General features: G+C 39.8%; 1 protein-coding gene across 1 annotated transcript in view; it reads right to left on the bottom strand.

Annotated features, from left to right (window-relative positions):
- The window catches only part of LOC104413064 (rap guanine nucleotide exchange factor 5-like), a gene marked incomplete at both ends in the record, with an annotated part of 33708 nt that extends 27216 nt beyond the window's left edge, over nt 1-6492 (bottom strand). Inside the window, 3 exons of the mRNA XM_010023969.1 lie at nt 3659-3827; nt 5233-5354; nt 6386-6492. Of these exons, the coding sequence (XP_010022271.1) occupies nt 3659-3827; nt 5233-5354; nt 6386-6492 (398 nt within the window). The remainder of the gene's footprint in view (nt 1-3658; nt 3828-5232; nt 5355-6385) is intronic.
- Nucleotides 6493-16396: the final 9904 nt, after the last annotated feature.

Raw genomic sequence — 16396 nt, 5'->3', positions numbered from 1 at the left:
CAGAATCAGCTCAGATATCACCCTATTTTTTCAAAAGGGGGCAGCTAAGGCTGGTACAAAGCTACAAAGCCCAGGCAAACAAGCCTAATGCTTATACAGCTCATAGAGGCAAGTCAGGCCCAGTGCACTTATACTGGAACTGGTATAATTGTACTGGTTTACAGTAGTACACCACGTGAAGGCAACAACAGTGATTCCTGACCCACTGACAGAGGAAGCAATTCAGATACACCCATGGTCCTGGTCCTGGACCTCAACTGTCCAATGTAGAGCCACTGCGTGTGTCTCTATGTTAGATTTACGCTCCACCTACAATGCCAATAAAAGAGCCATGGATACTTAAGAGCTGCTTGCATTTAACAAAAGCTTTCCAGGAACTCCATAAGTCAGTAACTAACTGAATATCCCATCTTGGCTATTTATCTTAGAAACAAATTACTTTTCTGAAATTAATAAAATCTAAATTATTGCAGGACAGAAGATACAGAATATAACGTAACACTTCTGAAAAGAAAATAACAAGGAACATGAGATAAAGAAAAAACATCCTCTGTTAACATCTCTTCAAATAATTAAAGAAGTGTTGTGGGATACATTTCAATAGTCTACATACCCAGTGCATTCTTGATATGTTCACTGAATCTACCAGTTGTTCAGGGAATTAGGTGTTGTTATAAACACCCCCATTTACAAAGAAGGAAATAGAAGCACATGAAGATTAGACACCTGATACAAAGCCATTGCAGTCACTTGAAAAGAATCCAGGAGGCATTGGATGAGAGCCTTAGTAATTGCTCAAGCTTGTAAGGAAGTCCATGGCATAGCTTTCAATACAAACCTTTTGTTCCCAGGTTATTGCAATATTCACTACTTTTCTGAGAATAATAGAATAACCCTGTGATTAACATAGGGTGTTTAATTACCCCAAGAGGCATCTACATCAGTCTTATCTCATTTGACATTTACAGGAGCTCAGTCCTGTGGAATACACATAACAGTATTAGCCTTCAGTTTAGTGTGAGCTACTAAAAATCTATTTCCCATCTTGTTTTCCATGGTAGATTCCCACCAATGTAATGTTTAATGTATGGAATTTGCAAGAGGCAACAGGGAGCATTTATTCAGGAACCACAAGCACATCCCAGGCTTCAAAACACTATTTTCATTGTAGAGCTTACTATAGTATTATATGATAACAATGTTAATACTGACCAGTAAGAAATGCAAATACATCACAGATCTGTGACAGCAAATACAGCAAGTTGGGACCAGGCCACATTTATTTAACAGGGTTTCCAGAAAAGCTTCTGAAGGTATTTCCCAGAGCTTCTACTGCCTACTCAAGTCTACAGACTCCTTCCTGAAAAGCAGATCCATGGTGCTCCACAGAGACCCACTGATGCAGCCAGCAGTCCAGGCAAGTACAAGGCTGCTGTGGAGGAGATAGAGCTCATCTGGCTCCCAGTACCACCAGGAGATGTTCAATGTTGCCTGCTGGTACACAAGGAGGCAGTTGCTTCTGATTTCATCAAAAACAGGGAATCTAATTAAAAAGGTAAGAATTTCTCTATCTCTATGTACATACAAAATTAATGCCTTCAATGCAGGCTATGAGAAAAACTAAGACAGAAAAAGGAATACAAAAAGAAAAAAAAGGTAAAAAAGACTATGATTCTAGTGATATGAAAAACAGCTTATATATTTGAGAAAAGACAAACACTCACTGCAAGGAAGAGTTTTTAGAATTACCCTCTTTCTTCATGAAACTTCAACAAACACCTCATCACATCTATTCCCTTTCAGACTGTGCTTTAGCAGTGTATTATTTGCATCAAGCATGGAGAATTTTGAACCTGGAAAAGCCTTCTTTCCCTTTAATATCACAGTCCCTCAAGAGTATACCATTATTTAAAATTCGGTTCTTTTAATGTATATTTTTTTAAAAGCACCCTCACAATCTGACAGGTAAAACCTCCATAAAATAATTCTTCAGCAACAATGTTCCCAAAAGGAACCCAATATCTAAGAAAATTTGAATAATGTGAGCAGAAGGAGCTGGAAATGTACACTGATGAATAATTGTTCTTGTGACAGGGATCATCTTCCACTTGAAATGACACTTGCAGTGGAATGATAAAACTGCAAGGCAGACTGTAAACTCAAACCCAAAAAGTTTTCAATGCATTTGCTATTCATCATCCGTCACGTATCACATCAATATGACCTATCTGCTCTGTCTTTTTGAGTCAAAACCTTTGCACAAGAAGTCATGAACCATGGCCTGATTTGCAGTGATAATGAGAAAAACTCAGTTCCTACTGAAATCAAGATGAAATCACCCTCATATTTAAGGGGCAGCCAAACTGCTTAGCACCAGCACAGGCTGGAAGACAAGAATCTCTGCAAAGATATTCAAAGTTTTTCTCTTATATGCATTATCTGCTTTGAAGATCACATTCAGTCCCCTGCTCTGGCCAGTTGGGAGTCCTTGTCACCTGGCTACACTCACTCAAGCAGACCAAATAAACGTGTTTTCAAAGGATTCCCCACTCTAGAACTGCCAATTTCTGGTTGGTGGAGGCAGCCAGCAACAGGGGGAGGAAATCAAGTTTCCACCCTGAGCCATACAGAGAAATTACTGAGATCGTTTTCCACCAGCTCAACATGTCTGAATTTAAGAAGCAGGGCTTGAGGTAGCTTACAGGGACTTTGGGCTTTGTGCTCCTTTAAAGTATTTCCATTGGACATTTATTTGACACAATGTGTTTTTAAAATCTCGTATGCAGAGAAGGAAAGTACTTAAAGAAGAAAGTTTTGTCTTGACATCAAAGAGAATAAATCCTAGTACTGGCAGAAAAATAGTTCTTCACAATATAAGTATTGGGTTTAAGGGTTCATCATGATAGTGGCGATGAAAGAATTTAACCCAATTTGTCTATCCTTAAGATTTGCTAAGGCATGAGAGATCACAAGCCTCTAGACATCTCGCCAACACCTTTTTCCTATATTTTGGCCTCTCACTGTGGCACAGATAACTTTGATTTCCTCCTAGCTGCTCTAAATAGGCAACATTAGAGTGCAGCGGTATCAGCACAGAAGGTATGATAACATCCAATATAAGGTGGAAGAGGAGATATACAGGAAGTGAAACTCTTAGAAGGTGGATTCTGAAAAAGGAATAATGATGTGAAAATACAGAGCTCTAGCAAACATGCAGTAGCAAACAAAAACCAGCTACCACATTTCTGCCTATCCCTTCTTTCCATCTGTTGACTGATCCTGACACAGCGCAAGGGCATCTGATCTATTAGTCAACCAGCTCCACAGCATGGCTGCTGCCAAATTCATGCCAAACTTCTAAATGTAAGAGGAGACAAAAAAAAATAATAAAGCCATTTGCTCAGGTAATATAGCAAGCTAGAGTCAGCAAGCTAGTGCATAAGAACCATGATATGCCATAACCCCTGACCTGAGTGCCTTAATTTATCTACCCACAATTACTTTCTCAGATGCAGAGCCCATCTCTACAAAGCTTGCCAATCCTGAAAAGAAAGCTGTCTCATTTGCACAGTGGTTTGGGGGTAAACAATGTCATTATAAGTCAGCCACTTACAAAACAGTCAGGAAAAGTTGCAAACAGCTGTACATGCACACTTACAGATTACACATGTCAATCCTGGGAGGAGACAAAGGCAGCAGTTGAAGTAGGAACTTTACTCCATTCTTCCATCCTTCCTCTTTCTCAAATTCACAGAAAAGGTAGGTACATTCATCCGCTGAGAACTGGTAAAAAGCATGAGTGTCTTGAAAATAGAGTTGTCTGTCCACTGTTAGAAAAGAAAAATAACATTAGATAGAAATGTTAGAATTAGAATGATAAAGTGATAGAATTAGAAGAAAGATAATGTTAGATAAGCCTTTACCATGTAAAGGTTCTGTGTCCCCACCTCATTCTGTATTGCATTTGACCTTAGTGCTGAGTTGCAGCACCATATGGGGCAAAGGGATTACCAACATGACATAGAAACAATCCTGCCCTCTAGTATTACTTCAGCACATCCAAACAGGAAAAGCCCAAAACCTCAATTTGAAGAACCCCAGGTTCCTGAAATTCAAGCTGTTGAGTACTCAACCAATTCTGGAACAGTTCAGAATTAGAAGACAAAAACCTTCCACTCGGCAGAGCCTCTATTTCCTGTTCTAATCTGTTCTATCTATCCTGCTTCTAATCTGTTCTCAGTAATGGCCAGGCACTAGTAAACGAAGTTCAGTAATGGAGATGCAGCCAATAGTTATCCCAGCTTCTCCTCAAATTCAGGGCTACTGGATTTGTAGACTACACCTGCGTAAGGTGATGTGCTGTTACAACAGCTGTCATATTCCCTGGCAAAACCAGGTTTGAACTGAGATCGAAGGATGGGGTCCAAAGCCAAAAAGCATGAACTCCTGCTGGGAGAGTCATTCAGCCCTTGTTGAGGCTGCATGATCAGACATACTGTGAGTGTATGTCAGAAAAGGTTAAAGCATACTATCAGTGAACATAAAAGGAAATCCTCCATAAGACCTCATCTCTTACAAGGACAAAAGTGTCTAGCACAGATCCCAGGGTCTATCCTCTAAGCTGAGCTACCTCAGTAATCCCAGCTACAAAGTCCATCAGATTTCCAGAGGTTGGTTACTAGTGTAATGTGAACCACATTAGCTGCACCAAACCCATAAATACGGTTGGGAAGGTGGGAACAGCTGGGTAGAACCTGGCAACACCACTGTCTCAAGAAGCTGAGTATCCTCTCAATCCATTGTAATCTAAAACTGTGAAAAACAGAGAGAGGAAGAGAAAATCACTAATAGCTGGAGGAAGTCATCCAGTGAAGCCATGATCTGCAGTGACTACACGGTTGCTGCCTTGTGAAAAACCTAAAAGAGCTTGCAGAGAAAAAAAAAATAGGCTGGAAAAGACATGCATGCTTAGTAATAAGCAACTACATTTGCAAAAGAAAAAGGAAGGAAATTATCTAAAAGAGATTCATCTTTGGTATTTATGAAATGAAAGATCGCAGAGGTAAGCTTGCTGAAGAGACAGTGAAATAAAAAACTGGCAAGAAAATTGAATCAATCTGCATTTTTTTTCTTTCGCCCCTTCCTCTCCCATCAAAAACATGAGCCTTATTTATATTTTATACAGGAGAAATTGATAGCTTTCCTCAGGCTAGAAGTACTATCAAGACTGACCTGATAGTATAATGCCCATATCCAGGAGGAGCTGCCACACTCCAACTGCTGTAGATCTACACTTAACAAACGGGCACTGCTCCAATAGCCAGTCTACCAGTTCCGATCCAACACAGCTTCTCCTGAAAATAAGCAAAACATCACTTCTTACACTACAGTAATGCTAAAATGCTCTTTTATAATAAAGAGCTATTTTTTAAAGCTATTAAAAGTGAATCCTTTTGTTCATCAGGGAAAACCCTCAGTTTCAGTTACTAATTTCTGTAATCCTATTCATTTCAAGGGAAGAAATTATTCTGGCAAGCCCCAGGGGATGCTCCAACTTATGAGGGAACTAGTGTTAGTTAAGTAAGTTCCCTTACATACCTAATTCATGTAGCACACTTTACAACATATAATATTTTTATCAGTTTGTGCTGCACACAGACTCTCATCCAAAGATGCATAAAAGCTAACTAAAATCCAGCTTTTAGCCTCAGGATTTTATTTCCTTTCTGAGCACAGGCATAAGCAGTAAAGCTACAAAATACATGTGTAAGACCTTGAGTGTTGCTTTCAGATGTACTTCATCTTTCACATTATTGGTAAACGTATATATTTAAATCGTTAAAAAAACCCAACAAAACAAAACAAAGAAGCTGTGGTTTTTTCTTAAATATGGATATGAATGAATGGTGCTATAATAGAGACCTACACATTTTGACATAATTGAAAATAGAAGGAAGCATTTATGCCGTAATGCAACACAAATGGCAAATCACTTCATTACAGAAATATTTCATAAATTACATGCAAAAATCACTGTGTAACTAAATCTTATGAGTCCAATTAATCTCTTTTATAACTCCAGGCCAGAGCTGAATTTAATACTCTTTCTTTTCAACAAAATAACAAACACAATTGTATATGAAACCAAAAACAATTAAATTAATGGACACACAATCAGGTCACTGCTGCTTCCTGACAACAGACAAAGTAACATAAGAAAAGGCATGAAAATAGATGAGCTTTTAAAGAAGTTTTTAGAAAATAGTTTCAATTCTTAGTAACACACAAAATCTCGCTCTTAGAATTTACTATCTTGTCAAATCAGAGCATAGACAAATGCAATTAAAACCCATCCAGTTGATTAAAATGAATGCTCTCTGGTTACCTGCAAATGCCAGTAAGGTAAACCCTGTCTTTAATCAGGTCAGATGCTTGTAGAGTAAAAATATTCCTGAGGGCTCTCCCCGCACAGGAAGAACTTTCTCCATAAATCTGAATGAAAAGAGAAATTGAAAACTGTGACAAACAGGGATTTACTCCTTCTGTAGTAAATTGCCACTGTCCGCTCCCTCCCTCTGAGCAATGCCTTCTCACCAGCTAGATGACAAGCTGTCAGTCAAAGGTAGATTTAGATTACGTATTAGGAAGAAATTCTTCTCTCTGTGAGGGTGCTGAGGCACTGCCACAGGGTGCCCAGAGAAGCTGGGGCTGCCCCATCCCTGGCAGTGTTCAAGGCCAGGTTGGAGGGTGCTGGGAGCAACCTGCTCTAGTGGAAGGTGTCCCTGCCTGTGGCAGGGCGTTTGAACCAAATGATCATTAAGGTGCCTTCTAGCCCAAACCATTCTATGATTCTATGAAAGGCTCATAGGAAACGCACCCCAGCTTCTGCCATACTCAGCTGTATCACAGATTGCAAATCCCCTCCATGGGCTGGGCTACTTTTACATTTGCTGCCTTAGGAAAGCAGAGGTTTTCCTATGTCAGTTTTACCTTTAAACAACAGATAAATTCAAATGAGAGCAAGCATTATTCTAGCAAAGCTGACAGACACCATTGCAAAACCACACAAACACAGTTAAATATTATTTCATATGTATCCCAGTTAAATAATTTAATACAACCCTAATACATATTGACACCATTTCACAGGTTTTGGTGTTCAGAATCTTTGGAGGTGTCCTATGATAGCTACAGATGAGGTCATCTGTATCTTGCCAGGAGGATGTGGTCTTTCAGAATGGATGCACCTCTGACTTCCCCTACACCTGACTTTTACCTTCTCTCTCTAGGCTGTAGATGAAGTGGAAGGTGTTCCTACCCATGGCAGTGGGATTGGAACTAGATGATCTTTCAGGTCCCTTCCAACTGAAACCATTCTATGTGACTATCAAAACAGAACCCAGCTCTATCTTTCATAAAACCATATTCCACCTGGACTCCATACACCACTCCTTACTGATGAATTTAACCCAGGCTTCTGGGGAATGTGTGATGTTTCCTCACCACTCCAGGAAAACACATCAGTAACAACTAACTTGAAAAAAAAAACAATGCTGCGGTTTCACCTTTTTTGTTTCTGTTGCCTATGTTTAGAAATCTTTCAAGATATATAAAATAGTCCTGAGACAGTATACATATATACTGCAAAAGTAAGCTAAGCAGTGGCAATCATTTAAATGGCTTAGGAGTGCACGTTGGAATTCATGAAAATTCAGCTTGCAAATTCAGTGAGAGAAGAAGATGATTTCTAACACATACAGATTATAATTTGTTAACTGGATTTAACTGAAGGCCACTTTCAAAAGTGTCTTCAAAGCTATGATTAAGAGGTTGACTCAAAGCAAAAAGATTCCTAATATGTTGTTTGACAAAATAGAATTAATAAGAAGATTAACAAATACCTTGTTTGTAGGAGTTTCCAAGTAGGGATTCGAAATTCTTCTGGACAAGGTCTGTAAGACAATTTGGTAGAGCTTTAGTTTTGTTCTGATTTTTGTATAGAAGCAGCAACCTAGTTCTTTTAGCTATTGAAAACTAAATAAAAAGAATTTATCAAATCATCTGAGTAGTCTAACTGAAGTCTACAAATGTTTTTTTTTTCATAGCAGAAAAAAGGTTTGGTAAATTCTATTCTGTGTTTTTTACTACATTTATTCTTAAGCTGGAAAAAAAGATGAGGTGATAAAGTCTGTAGACCACACACAATTATTTGAGTCAGGAAAGACCAGACATGACAGTGAAGAATTTCAAGATAAACCTAGAAAAAGTTGGGTGAAAAGACCATATCATGATGAGCTCAACATTAAAAGCAGCACGTACTAGCGGGAGAAAATGTAATTACATATGCTCTAATAGATCTTAAAGCAAACTTTATCAATTCAGTAAAAATACCCGAGGGTCACAGAACACTTCTCAAGGAAGACAAGTCTCACAAACGAAATTCTTAACTGATGTTAAAAAAAATAGGATAAATGAGGAATAAAATGGTGACCAATGGGAAGATAACACTGCTCTAATGTAGAACAGCATTCTCCTTACTGTGCCACATGCTGCACTGATAGCAGCATCTCAAAAAATGGACTCTCCAGTGTTAGACAGGATTCAGACAACAACAGTAGGAGGAATAATAAAGGATTTGGATAAATTTTAATATGAGAAGAGACAGAAAAGCCTGTGACTATTTACCTTACAAAGAAGAGATTACAGGACACATAATACAATTATACAAATAAATGAAATGGCACACAGAAAAGGCAGACTTTCTGTGCTCTGTTTTATGTAACATGAGAATAAGTAACCACCCAATGAAATTAGAGAGGATTCATGTTTGAGGAGATAGAAAGGAAAACGACACATAACTCTTCACAGCAGGGAAACGCAAATGCCAAAACCTTACCACTGATCAATAAAGACTGGGGATTTAAAGTTATAAAATTAACAGTGAACCTAAAACTCTGGAAGACAAACAGACCCAGGATAAAAATCTCTACTAGAGGCAGGTTACCCGACCTTTACTCACCATGATACTTCCATATCTTGTCAGTGTTAAAAGACAAGATATTGTCTACTCTGATGCTTACTGGCAACTTCTATCTTACTAGAAGCCACACAAGACAAAAATAAACATTGCTTGAAAGAAGTCTGGAAGTGGAACAGAAGACATTGTGCAGGTGCACTGGCAACACAATAGGAGGATTGTGTGGTGCTCCCTCATATTATTCCAACTTGTAGGCAGCATAATTAATCCTGCGCTTTGAGAAGGATCCAATTCACACTTGGTATATTGTAATCATAAAAAAAACAACCCCAACATCCTTCACACCCTGCAAGAATTACAGAATCTGTATTTCATCAGTGCCACCTATCTTTTTTTCCCCTTTATATTTTTGTTACTACATTTTTAGAAAAGAAAGAGAAGTGACAAAAAAACACAGAAGCATCTAAAACTGTTTAGCCTTCCATGCTCAACACAAATGTTAGCATAGTTCCACGTGTAACAGTAGCTCCAGATAGAAATACTATAACATAAAAGCTTAATTCCCCTCTCGTACCCAACGAAGATGTCATAAGTGTGTAACATTGCCTCAGACCCCATTTATTTTTCCTAGCTGGCACATCATTAACACCTTGATTTTGCAGCAGCCTTAAATACCACCACTTCACTTGGTTTCTGTCCATGTCTTTTGTTCAACAAGGCTCACCCACTGCAGCAGTAGAGTAAAAGCTGATACATTGATTTCCCTGTTCTCTGCTCCATTCCCAAGCTGGTGCTAATGATGTTACTTAACTTGCAATCAGCAAGTTAATTCCAGTGATGCCAGTGGGAACTACAGACACTGGCATTACACTGTCCTGGTCCCTGGCATTCAGAGGACAGCTGAGCCTCAGCCAGGGAAAGTGCTGCTGCTGTAGGGTGCAGTTATATCACAACATAAGACCAAACTCAGCAAAAAGGATGAATTCGATGGTCTTCTACAAAATGTTACAGCTTTGGTGGATAAGGGAAGAGCAACTGATGTCATCTACCTGATGACAAAGCTTTTCATACTACTGCCCCACACACATCCTTGTCTTTAAAATGGAGACATGGATCTGACAGGTAGACCACTTGGGGCTTAAGGAATTGGCTAGATAGCCACACTTAAAAAGTTGTGGTCAATGGCTTGATGCGAGGATGAAGATGAGTCATGAGTGGTGTCCCTCAGGGGCCCAGGACTAGTATTAATTAACAACTTTGTCAGGGACATGGACAGTGGGATTGAGTGTACCCTCAGCAAGTCTGTAGATGACACCAAGGTGAGTGGTGTGACTGCGGTGCAATCCACATTCTAGAGGGAAGGGATGCCATCCAGAGGGAACTTGAGAGGCAAAAGAGGTGCGCCCATATGAACTTCATGAAGTTCAACAAGGCCAAGTGTAAGGTCCTGCACCTGGGCTGGGCAATACCCACCATGAATATAGGCTGAGCGATGAATGGATTGAGAGCAGCCTGAGAAGGACTTAGGGGTATTGATGAACAAAAAACTGAACATGAGCCAGCAATGTGTGTTCACAGCCCAGAAAGCCAATTGCATTTGGGCTGCATCAAAACGAACATGGCCAGCAGGTCAAGGGAGGTGGTGCTCCCCCTCTACACCGCTCCTTTGGAATCCCACCTGCAGTCCTGAGTTCAGCTCTGGGGCCCCAACATAAGGAAGACATTGACCTGCCCAAGTGGATCCAGAGGAGGACCACAAAGATGCTTCAAGGGCTGGAGCTCCTTCCTTATGAAGACAGGCTGATAAAATTGGGGTTGTTCAGCCTACAGAAGAGAAGGCTCTGGAGAGACCTTATAGAAGCTTTTCAGTGCCTAAAGGGGGCCTACAGGAAAGATGGGGAGGGACTGTTTATCAGGGATTGTAGTGCTAGAGGGTAAATTTAGATTAGATATTAGGAAGAAATTCCAAGGAGTCTGCAAAAGGCAGCTGAGGCTGAAAACTAGTAGAGGGGGGAAAAAAAAGCTAGTTTATCCTTCCAGCCACACAGTGCTAGCTTTGGTGCAGGGGAGAGAGAAGGAATTCAAGCCCTGAAATGGAAGAAAGGAAGACAGGATGAATTCTGCAAATGGCAGCCTGAATCCATATAACTGGCAGGGGGTTAATTTGCCTCAATAAATATACAGCAGACTCTACTTTGGCTGCTGGAGACAAACTGGGCAGTCCCCTTCCAGAGACTGGATGAAGAGGAAGTGGATCAGGGCTCCAGGCTTTATTTGAAAACCCCAGACTTCAGGCTGCCATGGGGGGGAAACACCACTCCTCCCTGAAGGTATTTGGTAAATATAGGCTGCTCCTCCCAAATGATTTTGACGCACACACACCAATTCAAAATACATTTGCAAATAACCCTTAGAATGAGTCATCAAGCAAACAGCTCATCACTCATGAAAACTACCTTGGAACAGCTGTTGCTGCCCCTGCCAACTGCTGCTTTCTAGGCACTGCCACCCCGGTGTCACCCTCTGCCTCTTCCTCAGCTTGAGGAAAAGCTTTGTTAAGCCACATGTCAGGGACGAGATGGGGATGTGGCAGCACGTGTGGTCCTGGGACAGGAGACAATATGTGGAGCAGATTAAGAGAGCTGGGTGTCCTTCAGAAGGGCTTTCCCATCATACCTGAGTAGGTGAGCATAGGTGACTTTAGCTTCGCTGCTGGGGAATGCAGAAAGATAGAGGCAGGGAGCTGGTGCCTGCTGGGTGAACCAGGAGGGTGACGTATGAATGTGGCACAGGAATGGCATCCTAACTTGTGGTAACAACCTGCATGTGACAGGAGTGGACAGTTGAAACAGATGCCCCAGGAAGAAGTTTTTGAATAGGACTGCTGGGATTCAAATTTGAATACACTACAGATAAATTGGGAAAAAATATGAAGGAGTTCACTATGGTATTTAAATCCATTAGAAATGCAGGGAGTAGAGCAATGGTGTTAAAATAACATGATGATTAGAAAAAGTGATCAGCAAGTAGTTTAAAACAACCATAAGAAAATATTTCTTTACAATCCATATGACTAGCTCATGGAATTAGTAGCTAAAGAATCAAATAATCCAGTCAGACTTCTTAAAAGCAGTAGCTAATTCAATGGTTCATACTACTATGCAAAGTGTGTATCTGGGTTTAAATTGGTATTTCTTCAACTGCACGATTACTTCTAAACAAGTTGAGAATCTCTGCCATTATTTAAAGTTAAGTATGCAATGATATTGATGATAACATTTTAATATATGATCACAAACTGATTTTTTAAAGGTTTGGAAAGAAATTTCCCAATGACATACTACACAAGCAAAGCGTACTAGTGAAGACATGTTTTGGTCTCCTTTGGAAAGATCAAGCTGTATCTTACTGTGAGATGCTGACTTAGTTGTTTACTCAGCAGAATACTGAACTGGCTCCACTACATCAACTCCCTATGCATTTACTACAACCTAGCTAATGTTCTAATCAAGCACTAAAGATACCACAGACCATGTTTTCAGCCATAACTTTTGGAGATGCATTTGAGTTTTCTCCTCATTTTTAGATCTGGGATTTTGTTTTGGCCTCATCTCAACTTCAGAGGATGACTTGCCTACAAGTAGCTTGTGCTTTGCCTCCTGCCCAAGCTGTTCCAACAACTGCTGATATTTCTGCCATTGCCAGCACTGCAGTCGCAGTAGCATCAGCAATGCTCCATACATCTGCTAGCAATTTAATCACCATCATGCTCAGAAAGAAACAAAGCAAGAGTGCTTGGAGCTCCAGTTTAAGTGCTTTCCTCAGCTGGGATTTAGTACAGTGGTAGCAGCCAGCAACCTGTCTACACTAGAAGTCACACTGTAGCACTACAGAAGCAGGTGTAGAAATTGTAGGAAAATAATAATCTCAAATATGGGCCACAAATGTTTTGCCTTTTCTTCTAAGAGCTTCTGATATCCCTGTGCAGTTAGCAAGGGGGAAAAAAAAAAAAAAAAAAGAAAAAGGAAAAAAGAAAACAAAAAAAGGAAAAAAGAAAAAGAAAAAGAAAAAAGAAAAAGAAAAAAAAGAAAAAAGCAAAAATAAGACTTCTTAAAATTATTAATCAAGATTATTCCTGTTTCTAAATCTTTTCCAGAGGGATTTGTTTTAAAAATAAAAGAAGCAAAAAAAGGCAAGATCAGGGCTCTTCCCCCCCAGCAAGTTGTTTAAGCTTCTACTCCAAGTTTTTCAAATAACTGGTTTTCCAACTGGTTGCATTACTAAAAATAATGCCACATCGTAATGTGCACTCAAACTTCACCTGTTTTCAGTTTACAACACGCTTGTCAATATTTGTCTGTTTGATCAGTGCTTAATTTGCAAACATGCCCATGTTCAACTCCACACTGCTGAGCAGTTCTAAGAACATTTTTGTGTACAAATGTAAGAAAACAATTGTTCACAGTTTCAGGGCAGCATCCCTTTGTCCCTAATGAGTTCAGGTTAGCACTTGTGCATTCCAAATTGGATTACTTGGTATATTTAAAATAAACCAAATGCTTCAGTGTTGTGCTTTACCAGGGCTTACTTCCTAAATGTGAATAGCCTGAAAAAAAATAATCTAATTTTGAAATGCACATGGTGTAGCACAGACTACCTGGTAATGAGATTGTTTCTATTCCCTGACAGGGGGATTCTGCAACTCAATTCTGCACTGAACACCTGAATCCTAAATTGGCTAATGTGACCACAAAGGAAATTATATATTCAGACAGATTTCCAACAAGAATCTAAGCATTCAAGCCTAAAATACACTTTCACAAGTATTCATGCTGGAAACTTCTCACATTCCAACTATGAGAGATGGCATACAGAAAAGGATCACAAATAAAGCTGAATCCAAGTTCACTCTCAATAGCAGTCACCTGTTTGTGCTTTTCTCTCTTCACCAATCATTCAACTCTAACAATACACTGTTTCAGGAAAAATTAAAGAAAACCACCAGGGTATTTACTTAATTTCCCTCAGGCTTCTCTCTTACTCCATGCACAAAGCAAAAAGTAAGTAATTTTTCTTAGACAGATTTCTTTCTCTTATTGCAAACCATGACAATGATAGTGCCAAACAGCAATAGAAACTACTGCAACTGTTACAACCGATGAAACCCTGTGGGTTTTCATCTTCAAAAAGCTTTGCAGGAGTTGCTAAAAGCAAGCAGCTGTAATAATTAGTTTCCCCGCCAGCCCCAATCTGAACATGAATCCTGGAACAAAGCTAGGCTGTACCTGCCCGGCACACCCTCCTCAACCTGCAACACAAGAAGGCAGCAATTTTTGCAGAAGTAAATGCACATTTATTCCCAGTGCTTGCTCATGCCAGGCAAGAAGTGGGGGAAGGGAGATAAAATTACTGAACAATTTGGCTTATCACTTCGATACCTTGAATTTTTGCATTTGGCATTGCTTGCTACTGTCTAAATCAGGAGTTTTAAGCAGAAATCACATGGGTGCTGTGTTAGGTAGATGAAATGCTACTGTTGTTTGAGAGTGGCTGGATATAGGGAGTGTTGTCATGAATCCCAATCCGTTTCCATGTGGCGGCAGATTTTTCCTCGTGGTTGCTAAGGCACAGCAAGCAGAGTTGGTTGGGAAGCTAGCTGACTTTTAGCAGATATCATTCATATGAAACCGTAGAATATGCCTGACTTTCTGCCAAATAATATTCATAACCTTCCCCCACTGCTCCTCTTGAAACCCACTGTCAGAATTCATAGGTAATGAAGAACAACCAATGGAACAGTTCTCTTTATTAATATTTATTGAAGATTAAATATAAAACTCTTTTTAAATTATCTTCTTTATAAAGAAAAGATCTTCACCTGACAATCTTAAACTTCATAGTTTAAGAGTTAAGAAGTTTAAACTTCATAGTTTAAGATGTAGCATAAAAAGGTAAAAAAAGCTATAAAAAAGAAAAATCTGTATTCAGCAGAGCTTGCAACGTAGAATTCTCAGGTGAGCCTGTAAAGGTCTCTGGAGAAACCCATACGGGTCATCAGTGAAAGGAAACTGAAGAGTGTACTCTCATGTCCTTTTTGTATAAAATGAACCCACAAAGTTATTTCACAAGAGGGAAGCCCACAATTCATGGTTCATTCTCACCTCCCCCAAAACAGAAAGGGATCTGCTAAGAAAATGGCTGCTCTTTTTAAACACAAGCAGTGCTTTTAGGTTTAAAGACTTACTTCCAAGATGACGACAGTCAGGAAAGCAACAAGTTTAGAAGCATTTCTGTATTTCCCAGTACGTACCAAACTAAATATTGCTGAATGGGTTTATGCTTTGAACAAAGCTCTTTTTTAGCTATGTGGTATAAACTAGCCACTTTTCGAGTCTAGCAAGGAGAGCAATTTAGTGCATGAGAGTAAATTTTGTTTGCAATGCCCTTTTCTTTATCCAAAAGAAGTTAAGAATAGGAAAGAATATCATAGAAGTCAATACAGTAGGAATGTCTGGCTGCTTTCCTCCCTCTTCTCCCCACTCTTACCATGGGAGGAAAGCCCTGGCTAAAGCCAGCTTCAGAAAGGCACCAATACAGGCCTGAACTTCTCTGTCCATATCCTGTGCCTCAAATAAAGCTGTGGAATCCTGATACAAAAGCCAATTCGGTTTGAGAGAAAGGGAGGAGTGGTGAACTGGTAGATGCCAGGGTTAAAGAAACTTTATGTTCCTTAAAAAAGAGATGGCCAGTCTCCTGCTAATGATGCATTTCCACAACCTGATTAAAGTACTATAAAAGGAGGCTGCTGACAAGCAGGTTGGGTCCTCCCTCCGCCTCTTGCCTCACCTTCCATCCCACCATTCTGCTTTGTGCTTCTACACGTGTTTGTGAAGCTATGTCCTGAACCAAGCTGAAGGACCATAGCTTTGAACTGGCTCATTAAATAACGATTCATTTTAACCCAGATCATTTCCCTCCACCAGGTCACTGGGGAGACATACAAACATGATCACTAGCAAGGCAGGCAGCAGGGGCACAGGCGAAAGCAGTGGGACAGGGAGGGAGGCAGGCAGGGACAGCTGTGCTCAGAGGAGGCACTTGTTTATGCTGAATTAAAACTATCCAAGGAATGATGGTATAAAACATGCTTAATAAATCCTTAGTGTATCTGCTTTGTCCACATAAAAAGGAAGTTAACTATGCCCACAAAAAATGACAAGACAAAATTCACATTTGTCAGTAACGGGGAACTTCGCTTCCCACCTTCATGTTCACGTAAAAGTGCGTCAGTTTAAGTGAAATAGAAATCCCATTTTATTTAACTCCATAGATCAATTGTAGACTGTACGGGTTACAGCCGTAGTCTACAATATAGAAACAGAGCTTAAACTAGTTTTCTCCTTCTTGAAAAAACAGTTA

This window comes from Nestor notabilis, unplaced genomic scaffold (assembly GCF_000696875.1).
Source record: "Nestor notabilis isolate BGI_N333 unplaced genomic scaffold, ASM69687v1 scaffold9821, whole genome shotgun sequence".
Classification (NCBI taxonomy): domain Eukaryota; kingdom Metazoa; phylum Chordata; class Aves; order Psittaciformes; family Psittacidae; genus Nestor; species Nestor notabilis.
Note: the sequence above shows the minus strand (reverse complement) of the source record. Positions and strands in the feature narration are given on the sequence as shown.